Source organism: Apodemus sylvaticus, chromosome 23, assembly GCF_947179515.1.
Source record: "Apodemus sylvaticus chromosome 23, mApoSyl1.1, whole genome shotgun sequence".
Lineage (NCBI taxonomy): Eukaryota > Metazoa > Chordata > Mammalia > Rodentia > Muridae > Apodemus > Apodemus sylvaticus.
In genome coordinates, this window is record NC_067494.1 from 34,101,407 (window position 1) to 34,124,913 (window position 23,507).

General features: G+C 46.3%; 1 protein-coding gene across 1 annotated transcript in view; it reads left to right on the forward strand.

Moving 5' to 3' along the window:
- Positions 1-23,507, forward strand: part of Mthfd1l (methylenetetrahydrofolate dehydrogenase (NADP+ dependent) 1 like) — a 178,738-nt gene that overhangs the window by 17,596 nt on the left and 137,635 nt on the right. Inside the window, exons 8-10 of the mRNA XM_052169342.1 lie at positions 11,165-11,276; positions 18,362-18,453; positions 19,576-19,673. Coding sequence (XP_052025302.1) covers positions 11,165-11,276; positions 18,362-18,453; positions 19,576-19,673 — 302 coding nt within the window. The remainder of the gene's footprint in view (positions 1-11,164; positions 11,277-18,361; positions 18,454-19,575; positions 19,674-23,507) is intronic.

Genomic DNA, 23,507 nt, shown 5'->3' on the forward strand with positions numbered 1-23,507 from the left:
GCGCCCTCTAGGATTGGAGTCACCGATAGTTGTGAATCTCCATGTGTGTTCCTGGACTCTTGAACCCAAGACCTTTAGAAAAACAGCCAGCACTCTTAACTACGGAGCCATCCTTCCAACTCTAGGCATTTGGGTTCTGTTATGTTTTGTTTTGTTTAAGATTTATTTATTTTATGTATGTGAGTATATCAGACACACCAGAAGAGGGCATCAGCTCCCATAACTGATGGTTGTGAGCCACCATGAGGTTGGTGGGAATTGAATTCAGGACCTCTAGCAGAGCAGTCAGGGTGTACCACTGAGCCATCATCTCTCCGGCCCCTCGTTTATTTCTTTCTCTTAAGAAATTGGTTTAAAATCAGGTACGGCACCATTGGCTTGGTTTCTTAATCTGGACATTCGATTTGTATTATCCTCATATAGTGAGTGGTCCCATCGGATATAACAGCTACAGCAGAATCTTGATCGGCAGTTCTAGCTCACTGTGCCAGTTACCGGGATCAGTGGGGCCTGACGGGAAATCTCACCACAAGCTCTTCCTGACTGATAGACGGCACCATCCTGAGTAGCACAGGGACTCCGGAACCCCTGTGCTTTCCTTTGGTGCCCCTGTCCTAGGTGGATTATCTCTGTGTGGCACAGCTTCACACCGTGACCCTACCCACCTGTTTGTCGCTCAGTGGCTCTGCTGGGCCATCACATCTAGTGTGGCAATGTCATAGCGAAGCCGTTGGTTTGTTTGATAAGGACCCCAAAGGTGTGAGAGCGGTAAAGCTGGCGATTTGGATCTGGCAGAGAAGCCAAAAGAGAAACTCTAAACAGCTCCCTTTGTGTGGAAGAGTGTAAGTTATGAGTGTGCCTGTATAGCCATGACTGGTATAAATGGGATTAGTGTAATCTGGCCTCTGGCACCAGCCAGGGATCTTGGAATGTACTCCTGTCCCAGAGTAGTGGAGACTGCTACATGCTGAATGACATCTGGAAATACATATTACTTGTGCTAAAGGACAGGGAGTAAGGGGTAGGTTAGAGAGCCGTACATGGAGGGCGGGGTCTCCACCCACAGCTGGAATGGTGGTGGAAAGGTGGATCTACCTGTTGCCTTGCTTGCTGCTTTTAAGACAGGAATGTACTCTTAGAGTGGAAGAAACCTATGTATAAGCTGGGCCTTTAATCCCAGCACTCGGGAGGCAGAGGCAGGCGGATTTCTGAGTTCGAGGCCAGCCTGGTCTACAGAGTGAGTTCCAGGACAGCCAGGGCTATACAGAGAGACACCCTGTCTCGGGGGAAAAAAAACAGAAAGAAAGAAAAGAAGGAAGGAAGGAAGGAAGGAAGGAAGGAAGGAAGGAAGGAAGGAAGGAAGGAAGCAAGCAAGCAAGCAAGCAAGCAAGCAAGCAAGCAAAGACAGAGAGAGAGAAAGAAAGGAAGGAAGGAAGAAAGGAAAGAAAAAGAAAGGAAAGAGAAAAAAAGAAAAAGAAAGAACAAGAAATGAAATCTGTGTGTGTTTTCAGCAGTCGCCACACGGGGGCAGCCTACTCAAGAAAATTCAAGACTGACTGGCTTGCTTCACCCTGCTCCTGCCTCTCTCATAGACTCAAACTTTGTGTTTGCTTAGCTTGGCTATCGCTGAGTTACAGCCCATATTTTGCACGCTAAGACCTAGAATCTCTGGTTTGGAAGCAGTCTCGGAAGAGGAAAATAAGCCTTGCCCTGTGCTGGTGTCACAGCTGCAGCAGCTAGAGAAGACACCTTCTCCACAGTTCACTGTTTTCACAGCTGTCCGGAGACTTTGGCTGCTTGTATCTGTATTTTTGAAAAACAAAGACATTTTTTTTAAGTACTTTTTTATTATGAAAGTAAATCACCTAGACGCTTCTGCGGAGTAGCGCTCATCCTGACTTGGGAGGATTCCACAGCGGTGGTGGTTTTTCTGGGGAATCTGGAGATGGTGGGCGGTCCTGTTTCCACACATCTGAGAAGCTTCTGTTTAATAACTGCTATGCATTCTCCTCTGTGCTCCTTCCTTCACACGATGGCAGAATTGCCGTGAATCAGAAACACTTGAGTTTAGCCTAGAGGCTTGGAAGGGGGCCATCACGTATTTGTGACTTTCACTCTCTTGCATGTGTGTTGATGTGTGCGTGTATATGGGTGGATGTGTGTGCCAATGTGTGTGCAGACTAGAATACAACCTTAGGTGTTATCCTTGTAGGCTGTTCTTAGGAGATGGGGTCTATCACTAGCCTGGAGTTCACCAAATAATCTGTGCCGGCTGACCACTGAGCCCCGGGGGGGGGGGGGGGGGGGAGGTCTGTCTGTCTCCACCTCTTCCGTGTGGGATTACAAGCACACACCACCTTGCCAAACTCAAGTACTCAAACGGATGAACCTAGGGGAGCCATTCTCACTCAGACCACCACAGAGGCCTTCAACAGATCCAAGCAGAAGCCAGCACCCAGCTCTTGAACCCGAGAAACTGGAAACCAACTCGACCTATCTCCAATCTCGGGCGTTTTGTTACAGTAACAACAAGTGAACTCATATGCATACTGATTCTACCTAAGTTTCCGGGGAGTGTGAGCGTGAAGAACTGAGGTCTGACGTCAGGGAGCCCTCCAGGGAGCAGATTGGACCTGCGTTCCGTGAGCGTATCCTTACGCACACTGGAGAATGTCACTGGAAGATAGTGACGTGCATCCGTTCCACACTTTCAGGTTCATTGAGCATTCCATAGATATCGAGCAATGGAGAGAACGTTAGCTCAATGGTGTCCACGTTCCTCACGTGCTAATGAGTGTAGACTCAGGTCTTGGCCATATGCATTCGAGTCGGGCGGAAAAACTCCCTTCACCCCGACATTGCCTTTTATCAAGTTTCTCCACACGAGTGTATCTTCCCAGGATCCTTGGCAGAAGAGGGATGGATCTGACAGACAAGCCTTGTGTGCTTGCATGTGTGTGATCCTGCTGTTGGGAATTTGCCTTGACTGGTCCCCTCTTCCCCACTGAGGGTTACACCTTGGTCCCCAGCCCCATCTGGAGAAGGAGATGCTTTGGCCTGGGTGCTTATGTGTCAAGTGGAACCCTGTCCTTGGAAGAGAGAAATCGATGGGCTTTGCAGAGCCCTGCTCCCTTGAGAGTCGCTCTGAAGTCATGGCTAGAGAACAGCTGCAAGTTGCAACTGCAAGAACCTCCAGCTGGGTTGAGTCCACTGGATCCCAGCTGCTGCGTGCGGAAGAGATGCTTCAGAAATCAGAGATGGGTTTGAATTCATTCTTCTCTGAGAGTTTCATTTCTCCTCATTTCACAGAGGCACTTTAAAAATATAAATATTTAGAGGAAAAAAGAGAAATGTGGGTCTTTCACATTTGAAGACTCAAACTCTTATGCCTGAGATGTTGGAGCCAAACTTCATTATTACGTAGCTTAAATTTATCACACGGTATGCTAATAAAAGGGCTTAAAAGTAATCCCGAGTGCTGGGATTAAAGGCGTGTGCTGCCACACCCAACTCAGACAACCTTGTAAGATACGCAGTCTGAGATAGCCCCAAAGTAACTCCTTCCCCCAGACTTTGGGCTCGACAGCTTCCAGCCTTCCTATTAGGGACCAGTGGTGTGTGCTCTTTTTAAGGGGTGGAGATGGGACCTAGTCAGGGGTGCTGATGTGGTGCCTGTGGTGTGCAGAATGGGCGCCATATAACTTCATGCTAAGTGAGTGTTCCGTTTCTCAGGAGATTGCATATTGGTTCCCCCCACCCCCGGGGGGGGATGGTGGCCTCGAAACTGTCTTTAACAAAGTGCATTCAGATGTTGGCATCCATCTGCCTTCCCCGCAGGGTCACGTGACTCGTCAACACCAAAGAAGGAGCTGATTGGATTTCTTTTTAAGCCAACGTATGTGTGGAGAAAGACATTCAAGAGAGCTTGCTGAAGTGAGTGAGCTTGAGGTCAAGTGGAACCGTGTAAATTAGCAGATAGATTAGCCTCGGCTGCTTCAGAGTGAAAGCCCAGACTCTGAAATTGTGGGAGCGATTGCCCTACTGATCTGATAAGGAATTTGTGGGGCAAATGTAATGAAACCGGACCCGTGTCTGCTGTACAGTCACCCCCACTCCAGTGCCCTCCCTATATCCTATAGATAAGTTATTTTGCGATGCTGCAGATAAACATGGAATACGTTTGTTCTCTCAGACGTCGCCGTAGAAATGGTGGCATAACAATTCGCCGGCTTCGGAATGTAGTTTAACGAATCAGGAGTGGAATTGTGTTGTTAGCGTTGTCTCCTTCTTTCTGTGGGAAGCCTCGGTGGGGGCCAAGAAGTCTGGGCTGTGGTTTGAGTTCAGTTTTCAGACAGCCGGTGTCACTTTGCAGCCACCTGTGGCCAACCTCAGTAGCACCCTGAGTCCCCTGAGTCCCCTGAGGCACACCCAGCACAGCAGAGTCCCCGCATCAGTCCTGCAGGGCTCTGGGCCTGTGTCCTGCAGTAAACAGGCTGGCGGGGTGGGGGGGTGGGGTGGGGGGGGTGGGTGTCACCTTCGGCACATGATTTATATTTCTCTTCCCCGACGCGATGGTTTCTGAGGACGAAATGAGAAGTCTAATGGCACGCTCTTGTACATAATCTGACACACACGCACCATCTGTTTGTGTGGAGAGTCTATTTCCTAGTCTTTTCTGTATGCATGTAAGTCAGTAGAAACCAGAGCCTGCATCCTGGCTATCACTGGTAATGCAGAGTCTAGGCCCCAGTCCAGGTGATGTGACTCCGCCTCCCCTGAGCCTGGATCCCTCACTTCTCAGGGGAGGCAGCTAAGGCCCAGAGAGTTCCTGCAAGAGAGCAGGTGCAGAAGTGCAGTGGGAGGCTGGGAATTGGAAAAACGGAAACACAGAGCCTCATTCCCCACAGCCCCCCACCCCGTCATGTACCATGTGCCTGCTGTGTGCATGAAGACCGTGTGACCCACATGAAGGTGCATCTGAGGCCCACCCTGCTCTGAAGAGCCTTCACCACAACACATTCTCTCTCTCCCCCCTCTCTCTCCTACCCTCTCTCCCCCTCCATCTCCCTCTCTTCCCCTTTTCCCCTCCCTCCCTCATTTACCTCTCCCCCTCCCTCTCTCTCCTTTTCCCTCTCCCTCACCATCCCTTTCCCAGTCTCTCCCCACCCCTCCCTCCTCTTTCCACTCCCCCTTTCCCTTCTCTGCATGACATTTCTTTTTTCAAGAGTTGAAGAAAATAATCATTTTTATGGTCTCTGAAAGCATATCTACTACTGAATTTGTGACCATTTTCTTTCTTTGTTTTAATCATCTCGCCTGACTTTTAGGGTGTTTGCGGTGGTGGTGGTGGTGGTGGTGGTGGTGGTGGTGGTGGTGGTGGGGTGTGTGTGGGGTGTGTGTGTGTGTGTGTGTAGATACATTCTCATGTTTCCCAGGGTGGCCCCAAACTTACTTTATAGCAGTAGTTCTCAACCTGTGCGTCATGACCCTTTGACGTTCAAATGATCCTTTCACAGGGCTCTTCTAAGACCATCTGCATATCAGATATTTATGGCTCATAACAGTAGAATTACAGTTATGAGGAGCAATGAAAATAATTTTATGGTTTGGGGGTCACCACACCATAAGGAACTCTACTCAGGGGTCACAGCATTAAAAGGGACGAGAACCACAGCTCTATAGCGAGGGGTAAACTAAAGCTTCTGATCCTCCTGCCTTTACACCCCAAGTTTAGGGTTAGAGCTGTGTGCTATGCCTGATGTTCTAAAACCTGGGTTCCCAGGATGCAGACACGCAGCGTGGCAACTGGCCTGCATCTAGCCCTGACTTAACTTTTGGATCTTCAAAGGAGAGTAATTGTCTTTTCTAGCATTTTTGGACATAACCGAGCCGCTTAGATATGTAACAGAATCATGAAGTAAGAGTTGAATTTGGGAACGCTTAGGAAAAGGAAGGTCCTTTATTATCCTTCGGGGGATGTTGCTAGATATGTCATAATTCCCTGCTGTCTGTTTGGCTCTTGGTCATTCTGCCTTATGCAATAAGCCTTAAGATTTTTAAAAGCCAATAATGTGTTTTACTGATCGCGAGAGAGCGTAGACAACAGAAATATACTCAGTTCCTGAAAGGAAAAAAATTCTTGCACAGTGAGATCACTGGGTGGGCACGGAGAGGAACAAACAGCTTCTGCTCAGTCTCCGTCCTCTGTCCTGCTGACGCCTGATGCCTGAATGGAATCTCTTGCACACTGACACCCTGACATCTGAATGGAATCTCTTGCACACTGATGTCCTGACATCTGAGTGGAACCTCTTGCACACTGACACACTGCTTACAGCCTGCTTCAGGCTCCCGATTTACTACTGAGGGAAAACATTGCCGCTGACCCACTGACTAGGGCGAGGCCTTATGGTGCTGGCTCAGTCGGTTTCAGATGAGATCAGGCATGTTCAGGGTTGAATGGTACTGCACTCAGCTAAGTTCAAATGTTAGGCATTCTAAGTTTTAAAGTTTTATGAATAGACAGGGACTCTGCTAATGAAAATTTGCACCACAGTGAACTCTCCATATGTAGCCTGCAAGGGAGAAGCGTGTGCCAGTGTGGTTGCCATGGTAAAATTACCCATCAGTTCCTACTTGCCAGGAATGTATTTTTAGCTTCTAGTTCGAGCGACTACTAGGCATGGTGCACACTTCAACCACGCCCCTTTCTCTTACCCTGCAAGGCCACACCCTTCCTTCCTGACTCCATCCTGTGCCACACCCTCTACATTAGCCCATCCTTAACTCCCCTCTTACTATTAGCATCAGTGTCCCCCAAAGATGCGCTTGGGAGTCTTACTCAACCTTCTAGTTCCACCTTTGCTCTGTTTGGAGGTGGGTCCCACGTTTCCCTTGCCAGGGAGTTTCCCTCGCCTCCCTGGCGAGTCTCAGCCCGCTCACATGTCCTGTGTTCCCCTTCCCTCCTTCTGCCCATCCTAATCCCGCCTCCTGAGAAGTCTTCCTGAGATAAATCTCACACGGCATAGAACTGTCCGATCAGTTACTGTTACATTTTCTATGCAACAATGAAACATTTTAGAATTATACCTTAAGTGGAAAAGAAGAGAGTTTCAATACTTTGAAATCCCTGGCTGTTTGCTCTTTGAGATTAGGGAACAATAAATGAGTATTCATAGAAACCTCAAAATTATTATTTTAAAGTGTGAGAGTTGACAAGGAGGCTCAGGTCACAGATCTCAACGCAACAACAAGTTTCTTGTCTCTTGCTGTTCCGTTCTTTATCATAAAAAGATGGAGCCAAATGAATTGTCCATCAGCAGGTGGAATGGATAATGAAAATCTGGTGTATACACATGCACTCGCATGTGTGTGTGTGTGTGTGCGTGTGTGTGTGTGTGTGTGTGTGTGTGTGTGTGAGGGAGGGAGAGAGGGGAGGGAGAGAGGGGAGGGAGGGGGAGGGGGATTCCATTTCTAGATTCAGAGAAAGATGAATTCACAAAATTTGCAGAAAAATGGATGGATTTAGAAAATATAAAAGTAACTGAGGTCATCCGATCTCCGAAGGAAAAAAACCCACGTTTTCTCTCGTTCAAATTCTAGCCTACAATGTATGTGTGTAAACAAATGGATGTGAGGAGATAGCATAACACTTAGAAAGGAGAACAAGAAAGGGTAACTTTTAAAAAGGATGAAGTGCATACCAGTGATTTCACATATATGATATACCTTGTGTATCCAAATCCCTGTCCATTGTTGAGAAGTCAACCACAATTTTGGAAAATATTAAGGTTTTCTAAAATGAAAGTGGCACTTTCAAAAAAAAAAAAAGGAAAGAAAACCAAATTTGGAGTCCTTTCTAGGATGTTGCTAAGAGGTAGGGAGGGAGTGGCCACACTTCACTGTGCCCCAGGGTGCTCGTGGGCGCCATTTTGTCTCCTACAATGGAGCATCTACAATGGATCTTTACAGCATCTGTAATGACACGCAGCCTGAAGCTTCCCCCTTTTGCTAGAAGTTAAAAGATCAAGTCAGGGGCCATATACATTTAGCTGGCCCTGCCTGTCCCCTGTGTGACAGTTGGTGGCTGTGTCAGGTGCTCACTGGACACCATTGTCTGTCCAAGCATTAAATAGCGGTAGGTCTTACACTCCAAAATGTCAGGGGGAAGGAGTCCCTGTTGTTTTCCTCCTCTCTCAGAGGTTTGTCCTACGTCTCCCCAACCTGGAACCCTCATGGAACCTTCCAGCCCTGACCTGTGCACGCAGGGACGGGGTCCTTATCTTCACACCCCCCGGCTACCTTAAAAAAAAAAATGAAGTGAGATTTTTAATGAAGAATCCTACATTTCATTTAGTTACACTATTTGTGTAATTTCAAAAGTGTATCTTTGCTGGGGGAAGGAGTTCTCTTTTAAATGGTGTTCTTCATTTGAACTTTTATATTCTTAATTACACTAGTAACATTTGAGCGATGTGGAAGAACGTTTCATAACTCTCAGGTGCACAGTTCTTTAAAAAGAAAAAAAAAACCTTTCAACTTAAAAAATTAACTATTATTTACTTATTTGTGGTGCTGGGGTGGGGGTGAGGTAGGAAGAAATGGCACACGCGCCGGCATGCATGTGGGGGTCAGCAAACAGCTTGCAGAAGTCGGTTTTTCCTAACACCATGTGGGCACCAGGGATCGAACTCAGATCTTCGTGCTTGTTGGCAGAGGCGATTACCCATTGAGCCATCCTGTCAGCTCATCAACTGGGGCTTTTGTTGTTGTTGTTGTTTGGGTTTGGGTTTTTTTTTGGTTGTGTTTTGCTTTGCTGCGGGGAGGGTTAGGGAAGGGGCGGCTTGTTTAATTTTTTATTTGTTCCCGCTTGAATCTCACAAATTTATTCTTCTTCAAAACACATTGCTAGAAAGCACTGAAGTGTTCCCTTCTAGCCCAGTGATGGGGCCTGTGCTTGTTGTAGTTCCTTGTCTTTAAATACATTGCATCCGCTAAACAGAAAAGACCAAACCCTCATGGAACCTTCCAGATCACATCTGCCTTCTCCCCTTCCCACAGGGATCACCGGAATAGTTTTTGTGTTACCTAAACCACACGGCACCCACATGCTCCACGTTCACATCCATTTTTCTGGGTCTTGCTATTGTTTTAACATTTGGTCCTCTGCCTGGGGAGTGGGTGGTTCCCTCTACGCTACGCCACTCCAGTCTCCACAGAGAAAGCAATATTTTGTTATGAGGTAAAGTTTCAAGCCAGGCCCTGGCCAGGGCCTTTCCCACGTGGGGAGAGGGAAGGAGGAGCAGCCAGGAAGACGATATTTCTCCTGGAGTTTGAGCTCATTAAAATCTTACCCCGTCCTCAGTGGGTTATTTATTGATCTAAGTATCTAGCGCTTTTTTCTTCCCAGAAAAAAAAAATTAGCATCTATGCTGTGATCGTGGCGAGGGGTGGGGGTTGCTTCTGCCCCCTCTGTGTGGGATTAACTGCCCCCTGGTTGCTTCTTAGCCCAGATGCTTTAGAGATGTATGTGGCTATGTAACTGAAGAGCTGGAATAAGAGTCTCAAGATTTATAGGTAATGAAGAGAAGGGTTATATCAAACACGCCATGTGTGGGAGCCAGCGTGTTCTTAGGGGCTGGTATGAACCTGTGGTCCCTGGCTTGTCCCAAAAGGAACACTTCACTGATCTTCTATACATCCTTCGGTAGGTGTTTTAACACATTCTGGTCTTGCGGTCTTTGTGCAGAAAAGCCTAACAAGATGATGTTTCTTGTCTGCCTCTCTGGAGCCAGCCTTCAACATCCCCGTGTTCTTTGAGGATCACGGTGGTTGAATTTATGACAGCCATTCTAGTATGTAAATGAGAAATGGCTTTTCGCAACAGATGTTTACAATCGTCTTTCCACCAGAACACATCTCCCCTACACAGAGCATCACCGGCAAGTCTAGCTGCTTCTCAGATCTGTCTGCAGTGATCGTGGGCAGCTTGGACCGGTCAGATCGCTGGGAATGCTGGTCCACAGGGCTCGGTGCCGTTTAACTGTGTCGTGACCATGCAGCAGAGACGAGGAAGAATGGCTAGTTAAGCAGTTGCTTTACAGAGATCTCTTACGCTCGTTCTGTTTTAAGTTTCTCTCACTCCCTTCCTCTTCTTCTCCCTCCCTCCCTCCCTACGTGAGCGTGCAGGTGTGGGTGTGCGAGTGTCTGTGTATACGAGGGCGTGTGGCATGCTCATCGGAGTGTGAGTGAAGCCACAGAAATCGTGGGAAGGTCAGTGGCTCACCTTGTTTGACATAGGATCTCTTTGATCGTTTTGCCAGTGCATGCCCTGGTCTAGCCCACCTACTAGAACGGCCACTCTCCCTGTCTCCACCACCTTGCCTCCACTGGTGCACTGGGGTCTCAGCCACACCACCAGGGCTGGTTGTATATGAGTTTGGGGATTTGACGTTGGGTCTCCAGGTTTGCACTACGAGTTGTTCACTGAGCTATCCTCCCAATCCTCTCTTTTCTTCTGAACACAGATAACTCATAGAGGAACGATTCATTAAAATGATGCATATATAACATGTGACTTATACACTGAGGTGACCACCATGATGATATTTTTAAAGTTCCATTTTCTTTGTAAGACATGTTAGTCATGTTCTGCCTATACTAAGATGTGCTTGAGGGCTGGAGAGATGGCCCAATGGTTAAGAGCACTGACTGCTCTTTCAGAGGTCCTGAGTTCAAATCCCAGCACCCACATGGAGGCTCACAACCATCCATAATGAGATCTGATGCCCTCTTCTGCGGTGTCTGAAGACAGCTACTGTGCATTTACATATAACAATAAATAAATCTTTAAAAGAAAAATATTTATTTATTTTGTGTATGTGAGTATACTGTAGCTGTCTTCAGACACACCAGAGGGGGCATTCCGGATGGTTGTGAGCCACCATTGGTTGCTGGGATTTGAACTCAGGACCTTCAGAAGAGCAGTCAGTGTCTTAACCACTGAACCATCTCACAATTTTAGCTCATGTCCACAGTTTGGAATGAAGCTCAGACAATTTTATTAAATTGTCTGTTTCTTTGGGGGTCATCGGACATCTGAACTTACTCCTGTCTTTATGCTATAGATTAATATGTGTGGTTTTCTTCCTTTTATCCCTTTTAGCTTCAAGAGGCAGACATCGTGGTCTTAGGCTCACCTAAGCCAGAAGAGGTTCCTGCAGCTTGGATCCCGTCAGGAGCCGTCGTTCTGAATTGCTTCTATGAGTTCTTGTCAGGTAGCTGTCTTCACCTTGGGGGTGGGGCAGGATGATGACTAAGGCAGGCCGGATGATGGCCACCTTGCTCCTTTGGGAGGCCACATGTTCTTAAGATACTGGCTGCTGTAGGCGTGAGTGTGCAGGACAAGAGACCGGACTGTAGTGTGCTGGACTGTAGTGTGCCTACCTTTGGGGCAGAGGTTCTCAACTTTTGGGTCATGACCTCTTTGGGAGTCACATGACACTTTCGCATATCAGATATCCTGCATATCAGATATCCTGCATGTCAGATATCCTGCATGTCAGATATCTATATTACGATTCACGACAGTAGCAAAGTTACAGTTACAAGTAATTTTACAGTTGTGGGATCACTACAACAGGAGGGTAAAGGGTTATACCAGTAGGAAGGTTGAGAACCACTGCTTTGGAGTTTTTGGATACCAGGTTCATATTATGAACAGAGAGAAACCAAGATGTCAGTGGAGGTGTCTACCCAAAATGCCTTTGCTGATCTCTGGTATCTGACAGAGATGACAACTGTGACCTCAAGGAACAGTCTAGATATGCGTGAAGTAGACTAGAAAGGGTGTTCTTTATAACCTGAAGCACAGTGGAGTCTTTTCTTGTAGAGGATTCTTGGCAGCATCTCTGTGGGAAAGCGTTGGGGGGAAAGGAGCCTCTGGGAGGACGGAACGGAGATGCACCGTGTGTGCTCAGAGTTCTCCTCTCGGGGCCTCCTGAGACATTCTAGCTCTAAAAGCACAGAGACCAATGGAGCTCGAGGAAGCGCAGCAGAGAGGCAGTCGTGTGTGCAGGAGCCGCTCTGTTTCTTCAAAACACACTCCTATGGCTGCCAGGTGGACTTAGTGTGCAAGGGCACGTGCCACCAAGCCTGGTGGCCTGAAAGCAGTCCCCAGGCCCTGCTTGTAGAAAAAACAATCATACACACCCCCCACCCGCACACACAGACACACACACAGATACAGACACACACACACACACACACACACACACACGGACACACACGGACACACACACATACACACACACACACACTACATAAATGTAATTTTTAAAATTGAAAATTAAAAGAATAAAATGCATGCTTTGCGGAGGCTGGGGGATGTAGCTCCGTGGTAGACGGCTTGCCTGACAAGTGTGAAACTCTCATTCCCAACCCTTGTGCTTTAAAAACAAAAGCCCATAAAGTACACATCATGTCTCCTGCAGACACACATACAGCTTTTATTTGTCCCCCTAAGCAAGCGGTCTCTAGCCTATGAATAATGACTGAGACAGATTGGGCTCGAATCCTAGTTAGATGAAGAACTTAGTGATGATACTCCTCCTGCTCAAAGATGTTACAGTCTTTGCAAGATTATTTACCTGCTGGTTTTTGTTAGCGTTTATATTGAGAGCAGTTTGGGCACAACTGTAGCTGGAGACAGAATCTACTTCCACATTCTTTTGGACTATCTTTAAGCTCTGTAAAAAATGATTTATTTCGTGTAATGAAAGCTCTTCATTTTTAATGTTTCTTTTAGACCTCTTGGGTTTGATAATGCTTTGTTTCTAAAGACATTACACCTTTAATCCTAGCACTCAGGAGACAGAGACAGGTGGGTCTCTCAGACTTCTAGGCCTGGTCCACGTACCAAGCTAAAGGCTATCCGAGAGCTACATAGTGAGACCCTGTCTCAAACTAAACAAATGAACGGTAACAATGACAACAACAACAACAACAACAACAATAATAATAATAATAATAATAAATAGGTTTTTTGAGAGTTGGCATGAGATTAATTATAAAGTTCTCAAAGAATAAATAAATATTTTTTTAAAAAACATTAGGTTTCAATGTTTCAGTACTTGGAAAGGCATAAAAGACTAGAAGCCTTCTACATTCGTTTACCTATTCTGTACATAGAATAATTGCGGCTAGTTTCTTTTGAGTTTGTCTGGTCCCTTTATAAGAGGCTCCTTGTTGGTTTTAGAATGTCATGTGAACAAGACAGTGCCTGGCCTGTAGTGAGCGCAATAGAGGCTTAGTGTTGACCATGAGCAGGTAAAGCCATATGAAACAATGGCTGGGCTGTTTGGGATCATTTTTAAAGAGAAAAGTTCTTTAGTGTGAGCTCCAGGCCAGACTCTTGAATGCACTGTGGTTGGGTGAAGGTGAGGGACATTAATGTGGGTTTCACCCTCACTGTTACCGTCGCAGACGCACACCCCTGCCCCCCAAGTCCTCACTGTGATCTTGAAGCTCTTTGATTGCTCAAAAACAGACTTTGCCCTAAGTGCGGCCATTTTGTACGCCATGTTGGAAGATGTCCGGCCCAGAGAGCAGCATGGGACAGCAGCGTCTTTGGGTTGCAGTGGAGTTTGCAGAGTCTCCTCATGCTGGGAGAGTGCGATCCAGCGTGGAGGGAGGAAAGTCAGGAGCTTCTGGTTCCCTTCTCTGTACATCCTTATCTCTCCTCTCAAATGTGTCCTGTGGAACTGGGAAACTAATGACAGCGTGGCCTTTTGTTTAAGGTTTATCTGCTTTAATTCCCAGTTTTTACCTCTTCTGGATTTGGAGAGTAACTTGTCTTCCTGGAAGGAAAAGAACGTGAGAGAGTTGTCTGTAGATTCGTAGGTTTGTGGTGGAAAGGTGGCCCACAGCTGCCTCTGCGTCAACGCCAGGTCCTGAACGTGGTATAGCAACAAGGGCATAAGGCTGACTTCCTCCCTTCCTACGTGACTTAGCAGTCTTTAGACATCCCAGCGTAGTCCAAGAAAGGACCATTCTGACTTCCAGGGGCAGCAGAATAACACATAAGCCTTCACTTTCCTTTCTGCATGAAGTTTTGGTTATCTTTTTTTTTTTTAAAGATTTGCTTTTATTTATATGACTACACTGTAGCTGTTTCCAGAAACACCAGAAGAGGGCATCAGATCTCTTTACAGATGACTGTGAGCCACCATGTGGTTGCTGGGATTCGAACTCAGGACCTCTGGAAGAGCAGCCAGGGCTCTTAACCGCTGAGCCATCTCTCCAGCCCCTTGGTTATCATTTTTTAAAAATTAAAAATGGAATGCCACCTTTTAAATGGACTTGCTCCTGGAGGGGCCATGAGTTGAGTGAGAGTATTTGGTGAGAAATGAAAAGATCCACCTGTGCTTTGGGACAGGATCTGCTGTGCGCTGTGCGCTGTGTGCTGTGTGCTGTGCGCTGTGTGCTGTGCGCTGTGCGCTGTGCGCTGTGCTCTGTGCTCTGTGCGCTGTGCGCTGTGCGCCAGCCTCCAGGTGAATCCTTCCTTCACACCTGGGGATGCTGAAACACAAGTTTTCTTCCTCAAGTCTCATAACCATTAGAATATCCGGAGAATATTGCCCTACTTCACTGAGCTCCTCATCTTAATGGCTTCAGATTCTCTGGAATCAATCCTGTACTCAATATTTATCCCTACTCCAGAAAGAATACAGAGTTTATCAAAGCTAATGTGCCAAATGAGCAAGTTTAAGTCTACAGAATCAAATAAAAGTATCTTCTGACCCAATTACAAAAGCACAGGATACCCCAAGCATTGCTAGACACCCACTTCCAGAAGAGAGGCCTGGCTCTTTGTGAGATACCTGTAGTATGTATATGTATGTATGTGCATGTGTAAGTGCATGCATGTATAATAGCCTGTGAAAGGCCTGCACCGTGACTCAGTACTAACTCACTTGTCTTGTACGTGAGAAGGCAAGTCTTGGTCCATCTCTTAGTTTTAGGGTCTAAGAAGTTCAGGTCAGCCCCGAGTGTGAGCATCGATCGTCAGCTTGCCCGGCTGTCATGGACAGATCTGGTGGCCTACACCTATGGCATCTTGGGGTATTTGTTGAGTGTATTTGGGGTCAGGGCTGGGTCTTTGCAGAAGGGGAGGATTGGACCTGGTCACAGGCTCCTGTTATGTTAGCCCTGGGCCTATGGTCTCTCCACTCAGGCCTTCTCATCCTTTCATTAATCCCTGCTGCTTTCCTCAAAACCCCCTCTTGATTTCTGGTCTCATCATGCTGTTGTATTGTCATCTGGATTCATTTTCCATCAGTCGCTGTCCGGAGACCAGAAGGAAGGAAGGGAGGGGGGAAGGGAGGGAGGGGGAAGGGAAGGGAAGGGAAGGAAGGAAGGAAGGAAGGAAGGAAGGAAGGAAGGAAGGAAGGAAGGTAGGTGTTCTGTTTTGCTCATACCTGTTCTTCCCAGTGATCCTCGTACCTTGCAGTCATTAGTGGCTGACTTAGGCATAGCAACACTTTTCTAACCACATCATAGTCTCTCTTTTATCCTGAGCCCTGTTTTGTGCAAGAGCCTAAAATGATAAAAATTCTTTACTATGTAACTGTGTCCCTTATGTTCTGGGAACATGCACTTACAAATTGATAGCAGCCCCTGGAATGTAGCTGTCTTAATTCTCCATTGCTAAAAGGCAGGAGAACGAACAGTACCGTTTTTTTTTTTGTTTTTTTTTTTTCTTCTCCGTAGTAGTTGGACAGGATTTTAAGATCAGGTCCCTAGTGGTTAAAAGAAAGCAAAACAAATCTCTCCCGTCCTTTGACTCTTCTGCACAGATGTGAGTTATGGAGCTGCAGTGTTGCTCATCTTTAAACTCCACATGGGGATGTGGTTTTCCATCGCTCCTCATTGCATGTGACAGTGGAACACCACGGAACACATACTCTTAAGTGTTGTGTGCAATTTATTGTAAAGAACTGTCAGCATAGTGGATAATTTAGGAGTCAAGTGGTCCAGAAACCCAAGAAAATTGTTTCTTAATTCAAAAGCATTGCTATTAGGAGTGGCTTTTTTTTCCCTTTAAGAGAGGATACCGGCCAAAGCATTTTACATGTGTGCTTTCCTTTAATAAATGGTATAATTGTTAACTAGAGGAGGGGAAAGTAAAGTTCTTAGTGATGCTTCCCAAATTTGAAAACCGGATGTATTTGTCAGCTTTCTGCCTCTGTGAAGAATTACTGCGAACATCGACTGGTAAGGAAGAAAGTCGATTTTGGTTCATGGTTTCTGAGAGTTCGTTCCATGTTGCATTGGGCCTGTGTTGACAGGAGTGAGGACAGAGACAAGCAGGACCTGGAAGCTGTGTCCAGTGTCTCCTTCAAGGCCATGACCCCAGCAACCTGCTTCCTCCCACTAGGTCCCACCATCTCAAAATGCCAACACATGCACTTCACTAGAGCCACAGGCTGATGCATCAGCCCCTTACATGTGTGCTTTTGGGGACATTCCGGACCCAAAACAGCATCACGTAATCCCCAAAGTTAATATCCTAAAACATAATTGATTTTGATAGAAATTGGGTCATATCTCTGACCGCAACTATGGGCTGGATAAAGTGCTTGCCACTAAAGCATACGGACCAGAATTCAGATCTCCATCACCCACATGGTGGGCAGGTGGGCACAGCAGACACCTGTAGTCCCAGCACTCTGGAGGCAGGACAGGGGATCTCTGTGGCAAGCTGCTAGCTAGACTAGCAGAATCAGTAAGCTCCAGCGTCAACAATGCACCCTGCCTCCTTAAAGAGAGAGAGTGACCCAAGAAGACATTTGGCATCAACCAAGTTCACGTGTGCTTGAACATACACACACACACACACACATGCTCGCATACCTACATGCGAACACATGCACACACATGTGAATACATACATACATATATATATATATATATATATATACACTGAAAAAAAGACTCCACGATTATGATTGGTATAGTGACTTACACACACCTATAATCTCAGAAATCGGGAGGTAGAGGAAGGCAGATTTCTGTGAATTTGAGGCCAGCCTATTCTTCATAGTGAGTTCTAGGTCAGCCAGGGCTACATACTGAGTCCCTGTCTCAAAACAAAAACAAAATCCACAGTTATTACTTTGAAAATATGAATATAATCTGCAAATTATATGTATGTCTTCTGACTGTCATTGTTTAAAGACTTCACTACATTTGGTTGACTGTATTTTACACATATTAGATAAAGTGACAGGTGTTTGTTTTTGTTGTTATTGTTGTTTAATGGCCAAAGCTTGCTCTCTTCGCAGCTCTAGGGTTTATTCTCTAGGTGTTTTTTACTTCTCTTTGTGCCTTATGTTTGCAAGCAAATTCACATCTTTCTCTAGGTTATGCTGGAAATGTTCTAGGCTCTGAAGCCCCACTGTGTCAGAAATCCAAACATTGGGTAGCAAATATGTCTGATCGTGGTACACATCGCATGGAGACCATGCTACATTTCAGTTCACACAATTCTGACAGGTTGATTCTATCCCCCGTGACTAACAATCCAAGCCAGACCAGGTCAGAGGTGGAGATGTGAGTCTGTATAGGCCACGCTACAATGGATATTGTGGATGTCTTTGGGTGCAGGAGTGGCAGCGGTGTGGGGCCTTGAACCCAGGACCTCAAGCATGACAAACAAGTACTCTACCACTAAGCTGTATCTCCATTCCTCTTAATTTTGAGACAGAGTCGGACTCTTCCTGAACCTGTAGGGCCCTGCTTCGGCCTCCTGAGTAACTGGAATTACAGACCACCAGACCAAACTAGAATTGTCTACAGCTACCATTATATGTGTATCTCTGTTCATTCTCACATATGTTCTTGAGACAGAGTTATACTGTGGAGCCAAGGCTTTGGTGTGTAGTCTAAGATTGTTTCAAGCTATTTTCCCACTTTGGCTTTTCAGGTTTAGAGGCTGGGCTGCCACATCCAGCTAATTCCATCTTTGTTTTTATAGATCACAGTGACACACTTGGGGAACTGGAAGAGCCTATTGCCTAGATGTTTCTGTGTCCTTTGGTGTGACATATCTGCCAAGCATAGTGTGTTTTGTTAAACCATGCCTCAAAATGGACATTGACATCCCTCTAATATAAAAATACAAAATAGCCCCAGCTGAGAGTCTCAAGGTTATGCCAGAGGTGACTCGCCTATAGACATCTCTTGACCTCCCAACCAAGTTCCTTCGGCCATAACTGATGGGCAACGCATTCAGTGTGCTGGATTTTTACAGAGGGCAATTGTTTATTAGTGAAAATATGCCACTCTATTCAATGTTTTGCAGGGAAGCTGAAAGGAGGTTCTCCTGGAGTCCCCGTGAACGGACTCATTACAGAGGAGAGCGTGAGTCTCCTGGCTGCAGCTCTGCGGATTCAGGTTTGTTTGACACAGTCATTTGAGTTTGGAATTCTTACTAGTAGTTGCTAATGTTTTACAAGTGTTTTCTGCCTGTCGGGTAGAGTTTAGACTCCACACTGGGGTCCAGGCCCTCTAATGGGAGGAGATGAACACTTAAAAAGGCTTAGTACTTGCCTACCGTCATGATGTGGGCATGGCAGATGCCAAAGAAGTGTCTGTGTAATGTATTACCTCTCAAGTATAGCAACACAAAAACTTGAAACATGTATTGCCTCAAAGTTTTTCTGTGTTAGAGACCTGGGAGCTGGCTAGCTTCGAGCCTTTCAGGTGGTTGACATTGAGATGCCAGACAGGGATTGGTTGAGGGCTGAGATGAAGAACCCATCCAAAGGGCTGTAGAGATGGTTCAGTCAATAAAGTGCTCAGTCCTCTAGCACCGTGGGCCTAGCACCTATGTAGAAAGTTGTCAGGGGATGAAAGGAGGATGTCTGGGACTTGCTGGGGAGAAGGTACAGTTCCAGGTTCAGTGTGAGATCATGTCTCAAATTAAGGTGGTGAACCGGAGAGGTAGCCTAGTGGTTAAGAGGGTTGGCTGCTCTTACAGAGGACCCAGATTTGTTTTCCCCGACGGCAGCTCACAACCATTTGCAACTCTAGTTCCAGGGGATCCAATGCCCTCTTCTGACCTCTGCAGATGTTCCACATAGGTGATACATGTAGGGAAAATACCCATACAACAACAACAACAATAATAATGATAATCATAAAAATAACAACAAATTATAAAAACATATGTTGGAAGACATTAGAAGAAGCCACACCTAATGTCAGCCTCTGACCTCTATGTATAAGCCCATATGTGCACACAAATCTTTTTAAAGAATAACGGTATCTGCAGTCTTGGTATCTTTTGTGAATAGTTAAGGTGTTTTAATAGTGCATATTAATAAACAAAGCCTCTAAGGCTAATTGCATGTGTATCACATTGTTGCTTATATCCTGTGATAACTCTCTGGCTTGGGGATTCCTTTAGTTCCGTAAGCCCCTCGCTATCTTCCTGTAATTGACGGGGGAGAGGGGGCTGTCACCCTCACGTTTACACTGTCTCTTTCCCCCACCCCCACCCCCACTCTCCTGAAGAATATGGTGAGCAGCGGCCGGAGGTGGCTCAGAGAACAGCAGCATCGAAGATGGCGACTGCATTGCTTGAAACTGCAGCCGCTCTCGCCTGTGCCCAGGTAGGTGACGCTTGTGCTTGGCTGGTGCTGATGGCGGCTCACCCCAGGGACTCGTATCTCTGGTGGGTCGCAGCTTGGAGGTGTAACTCAAGGCTTTATCTGAACCACGGTCCCAGGCTGATCTTGAACTAGCTATGTAGCCAAGGATGCTGTGAACTTCTGGTCCCCTCGCCTCTGTCCTTCAAATACTGGGACTGTATGTATGTGTGTGTCCACCACTTGGTTGTATGCAGTGTTTGGGTGCTGGGGATGAAACCCAGGACTTCCTGCATGCTAAGCAAGCATGAAGTCGCTGAGCTCCAGTATTTAGATTTTGGTGGTATTTTCTTTAATCATCAAATTGAGGGGTCATTATCACAAGTCGCCCCTGATTATACGATGGTGAACACTCTCACCATATTCTCTCCATATTAAGATATCATCTGATCTTAGTGGTGTGTCCTATATTAGATGGACACCTATCCATTGTTTTTCTTCATCATGTGAAAAGCAGTGTCTTTACGTCTGACGGAATATCTGTCACACAGCATTTAGAAAGTATTGACCGAGGCTAGTAACACCCAGGATGTGGAGCAACTTAGTGCTAAAGGCAGATATTTTTCTAGTCTTAGGGAAAATGACTAGACATGCCAAGGACACTCACACGAAAGCTGTATTCGGCTTTCTTCCGGGTTGCCCCAAAAGACACTGCGGTGATCAGGATGGTTGTTTTCACCAGCATCTTAAGGAATCTGAGTTACAGATTCTCTCTGCGTAATTTGGAAATACAGATGTAACCTTAGTGTGTGATTTAGAATGATCAGCGTGACACCATACGTGAACCAGGGTCACTGCTGCCTGCTTCATCCCAGCAAGTCGGCCACACAACCTTATAAACCTGGGTGGACAATATCAGAGCCCCAGAGGCACCCCGTGCAGCAAAGATGGGGTATACTGAGTATTGAATAGGAACCTGCAGTAACTGGGTCTCACTCAGTTACTAACTCTTTGGGGATTGAGATAGTAGGAGAGACAAGTCTTCCTGTATAGGCCAGGCTAATCTTCCGATCTACATATGAAGACTGGTCTCAACCTCACAGTAACTCTCCTACCTCTGCCTCCCAAGCCCTAGAGTCCCAGGCATGTGTGGCTGGGCCCAGCTACCAGTTCCTTTTCAGAAACCACTTTCTCCTTATTCAGTCAGCTGACTACTGTGTAAGCACACCCACGAGATTGTTTTTACTTTCACAATAGACTGTGTCACAGACTTTCTTGCTTGAGGCATTAACACAAAATCTGAGGAGAAATGCTACTCTTTAATCTCATCCCTATCAGTACAGTCAGTTTCGTAAAATATCTTCTTCTTTTTATTGTCTTTTACAGGCATACCAATACAGTGTACTTGCAGAGAGATAGTAATGAAGATGATAATGATAAACAGATACATAGGAAGATAGATGATAGATACATACATACATACATATATACATACTAGATACATACATATATGCATACATGCATACATATATACATACTAGATACATACATACATGCATGCATACATACATACATACATACATACATACATACTTAGATACTAGATTGATTGATTGATTTCATCAGATTGTGTACCAAAACCTTCTATTTAGGGAAGGGTACTTTATTTAGCCAAATGTTATTTCTAGAGCCACAGGGGAAAGGAAGGCAGACTATATTGTTTAAAAATCACTAAAAAGCCAAACGGAGCCTGTAATGCCAGCTTATAGACCTGTTAGGGTCCAAGAATCACTTAAGGAAGACCCCAGCTACTCAAGTAGCTGAATCAAATAGCCAGACTTACTCAGCTGAATCTCCTGCATGCTGGAAAGGTGGGGGGTGGGGTTGGCGGGATGGAGGGTGGGGGGTTTGGGGGGTCTCCCCACTTGGGAATGAAGTTACCTGGGAGACTGGCAGGCCCAGCTTTTATTGTCAGTCAGGGGAATTCCAGGGAGGGGTGTGTGCCCCTTTACCTTGGTTGGTTAGCTCTGTCCCTAGGGGTAGAACTGATTCTACAACTGGTTAGGCCCTGGAGACTTCCCAGGGGGTGCTTGCTCATTCCAGCTACCTATTCAGGCCAGGTGACAAGGTGTCCTTGGATTGACTGCCCGAGGCTATGGTTGACTGACCATGGGTTCCTGCATCCAGGTTCTCATTTCTGGGAAACAGAAACTTAGGCCTAGTCTCCCGAACTTCCAGTTTGAAGCCTGTCTTGGAGTCAGCCTTGTTCTGGCTAACTCGGTCCTCTGAGACAATAAGGCAGGAGGACTGAGTTTTAGGGCCAACCAGGTTCCCATCTTGCCTAAACAAAAATCAAAATAGATACAAGTCTGTGGATAAGCTAATAAAGAGAGAAACAGGGGAAAATCTCCAAGATTAAGCTGCTCAGCTTCAGGAATGATAAAGGGAGAGAAATAGGAGAAAAACTATAGTGTGCTGGCTAGTTTTGTGTGTCAACTTGAAACAAGTTAGAGTCATCAGAGGGGAAGGTGCCTCAGTTGAGGAAATGCCTCCATGAGATCCAGCTGTAAGGCATTTTCTCAATTAGTGATCAATGGGAGAGGGCCCAGCCCATGGTGGGTGGCACCATCCCTGGGCTGGTGGTCCTGGGTGCTGTAAGGACGCAGGCTGAGCAAGCTATCGGAAGCAAGCCAGTAAGCAGCACCCGCCCATGGCCTCTGCATCAGCTCCTGCCTCCAGGTTCCTGCCCTGCTTGAGTTCGTGCCCTGACTTCACTCAATGATGGATTATGAGCTGGAAGAGTAAACCCTTTCCTCCCCAACTTGCTTTTTGGTCATGAGATTTTTTGCTACAGCTATAGAAACCCTAACTAAGACACTATAGCTAGGAAGATGAGATAAAACAAGATTCTAGAAGCTAAGGGTAGGGGAGAAGAGAAATAGAAAGATCTCTGATAGTGACTTGGGGAGGGAGTTGCCTTACAGGAAGCTCAGAGTTTAGCCTACACTGGCCTGAAGCATCACATTCTCCTCCAGCTTCCCTGGTATCCGCTGGAGCCAGATGGATTGTAGCATGTTTAACACTATCAAGGTCAAACTGCCCTGGCCCTCTGGTCTGAAGAGAATTATAGAGTTGTATTGAGCAGGTTGTCAGCTGTAGCAACCGAAAACAGTTGCAACTGAAGAGTTGCCTTTAGTGTGTGTGTGTGGAGGGGAGGGGGTCTCCTGCCGTCCTCAAAGACTGTTGTGTCTCAAAGTCATTGTCCTCTCTCATGCAAAGCTCAAGGCTCTAGGAAGAAGTGTGTCTTCTGCCCTCCCTCTCAGGCAGATGTTCAATGGGCTAAGAGAACAGGCTGGCCCCAAATCGGAGAGCTATCTGGGCATACTGGGCATAGCAGTGTTCTCTGGGTGGTCACGGTACACGCTGTGATAACCACAGCTGTGTGCTCACCTCAGTCAAGTCTGATGCCCAGCCATCCTCCAAAGGAAGGGCCTGACTTTCTTCAGTCTGGGATGAGTTTTGAGTGCTACATCCTTTCACATTCCACAATTAATAAAATATTCTGAACTGTTGTTTTTGGACTGGAAATGGGAAAAAGAGAAAGTATGGATGGAGATGAAACAAAATAGCATTTCCCTGTTTCTGAATAGCCAAGAGACACTTGGGCTAGCCCGGTGAGAAAGCATCCTGTGGTAGCTGTTCTGTCCTCCTCTGCCTCACGGAACCGTGTGCCCGATAATGGGTTTACCATAGCCATAGTGTGAAGAACACAATTGGCCTCTGCCTGTGACACGGGTGTTAGCTTTGTGCCTGACACAGTTCTAGAGTCTTGGTAATTGTTTTTGTAATCATATCTCA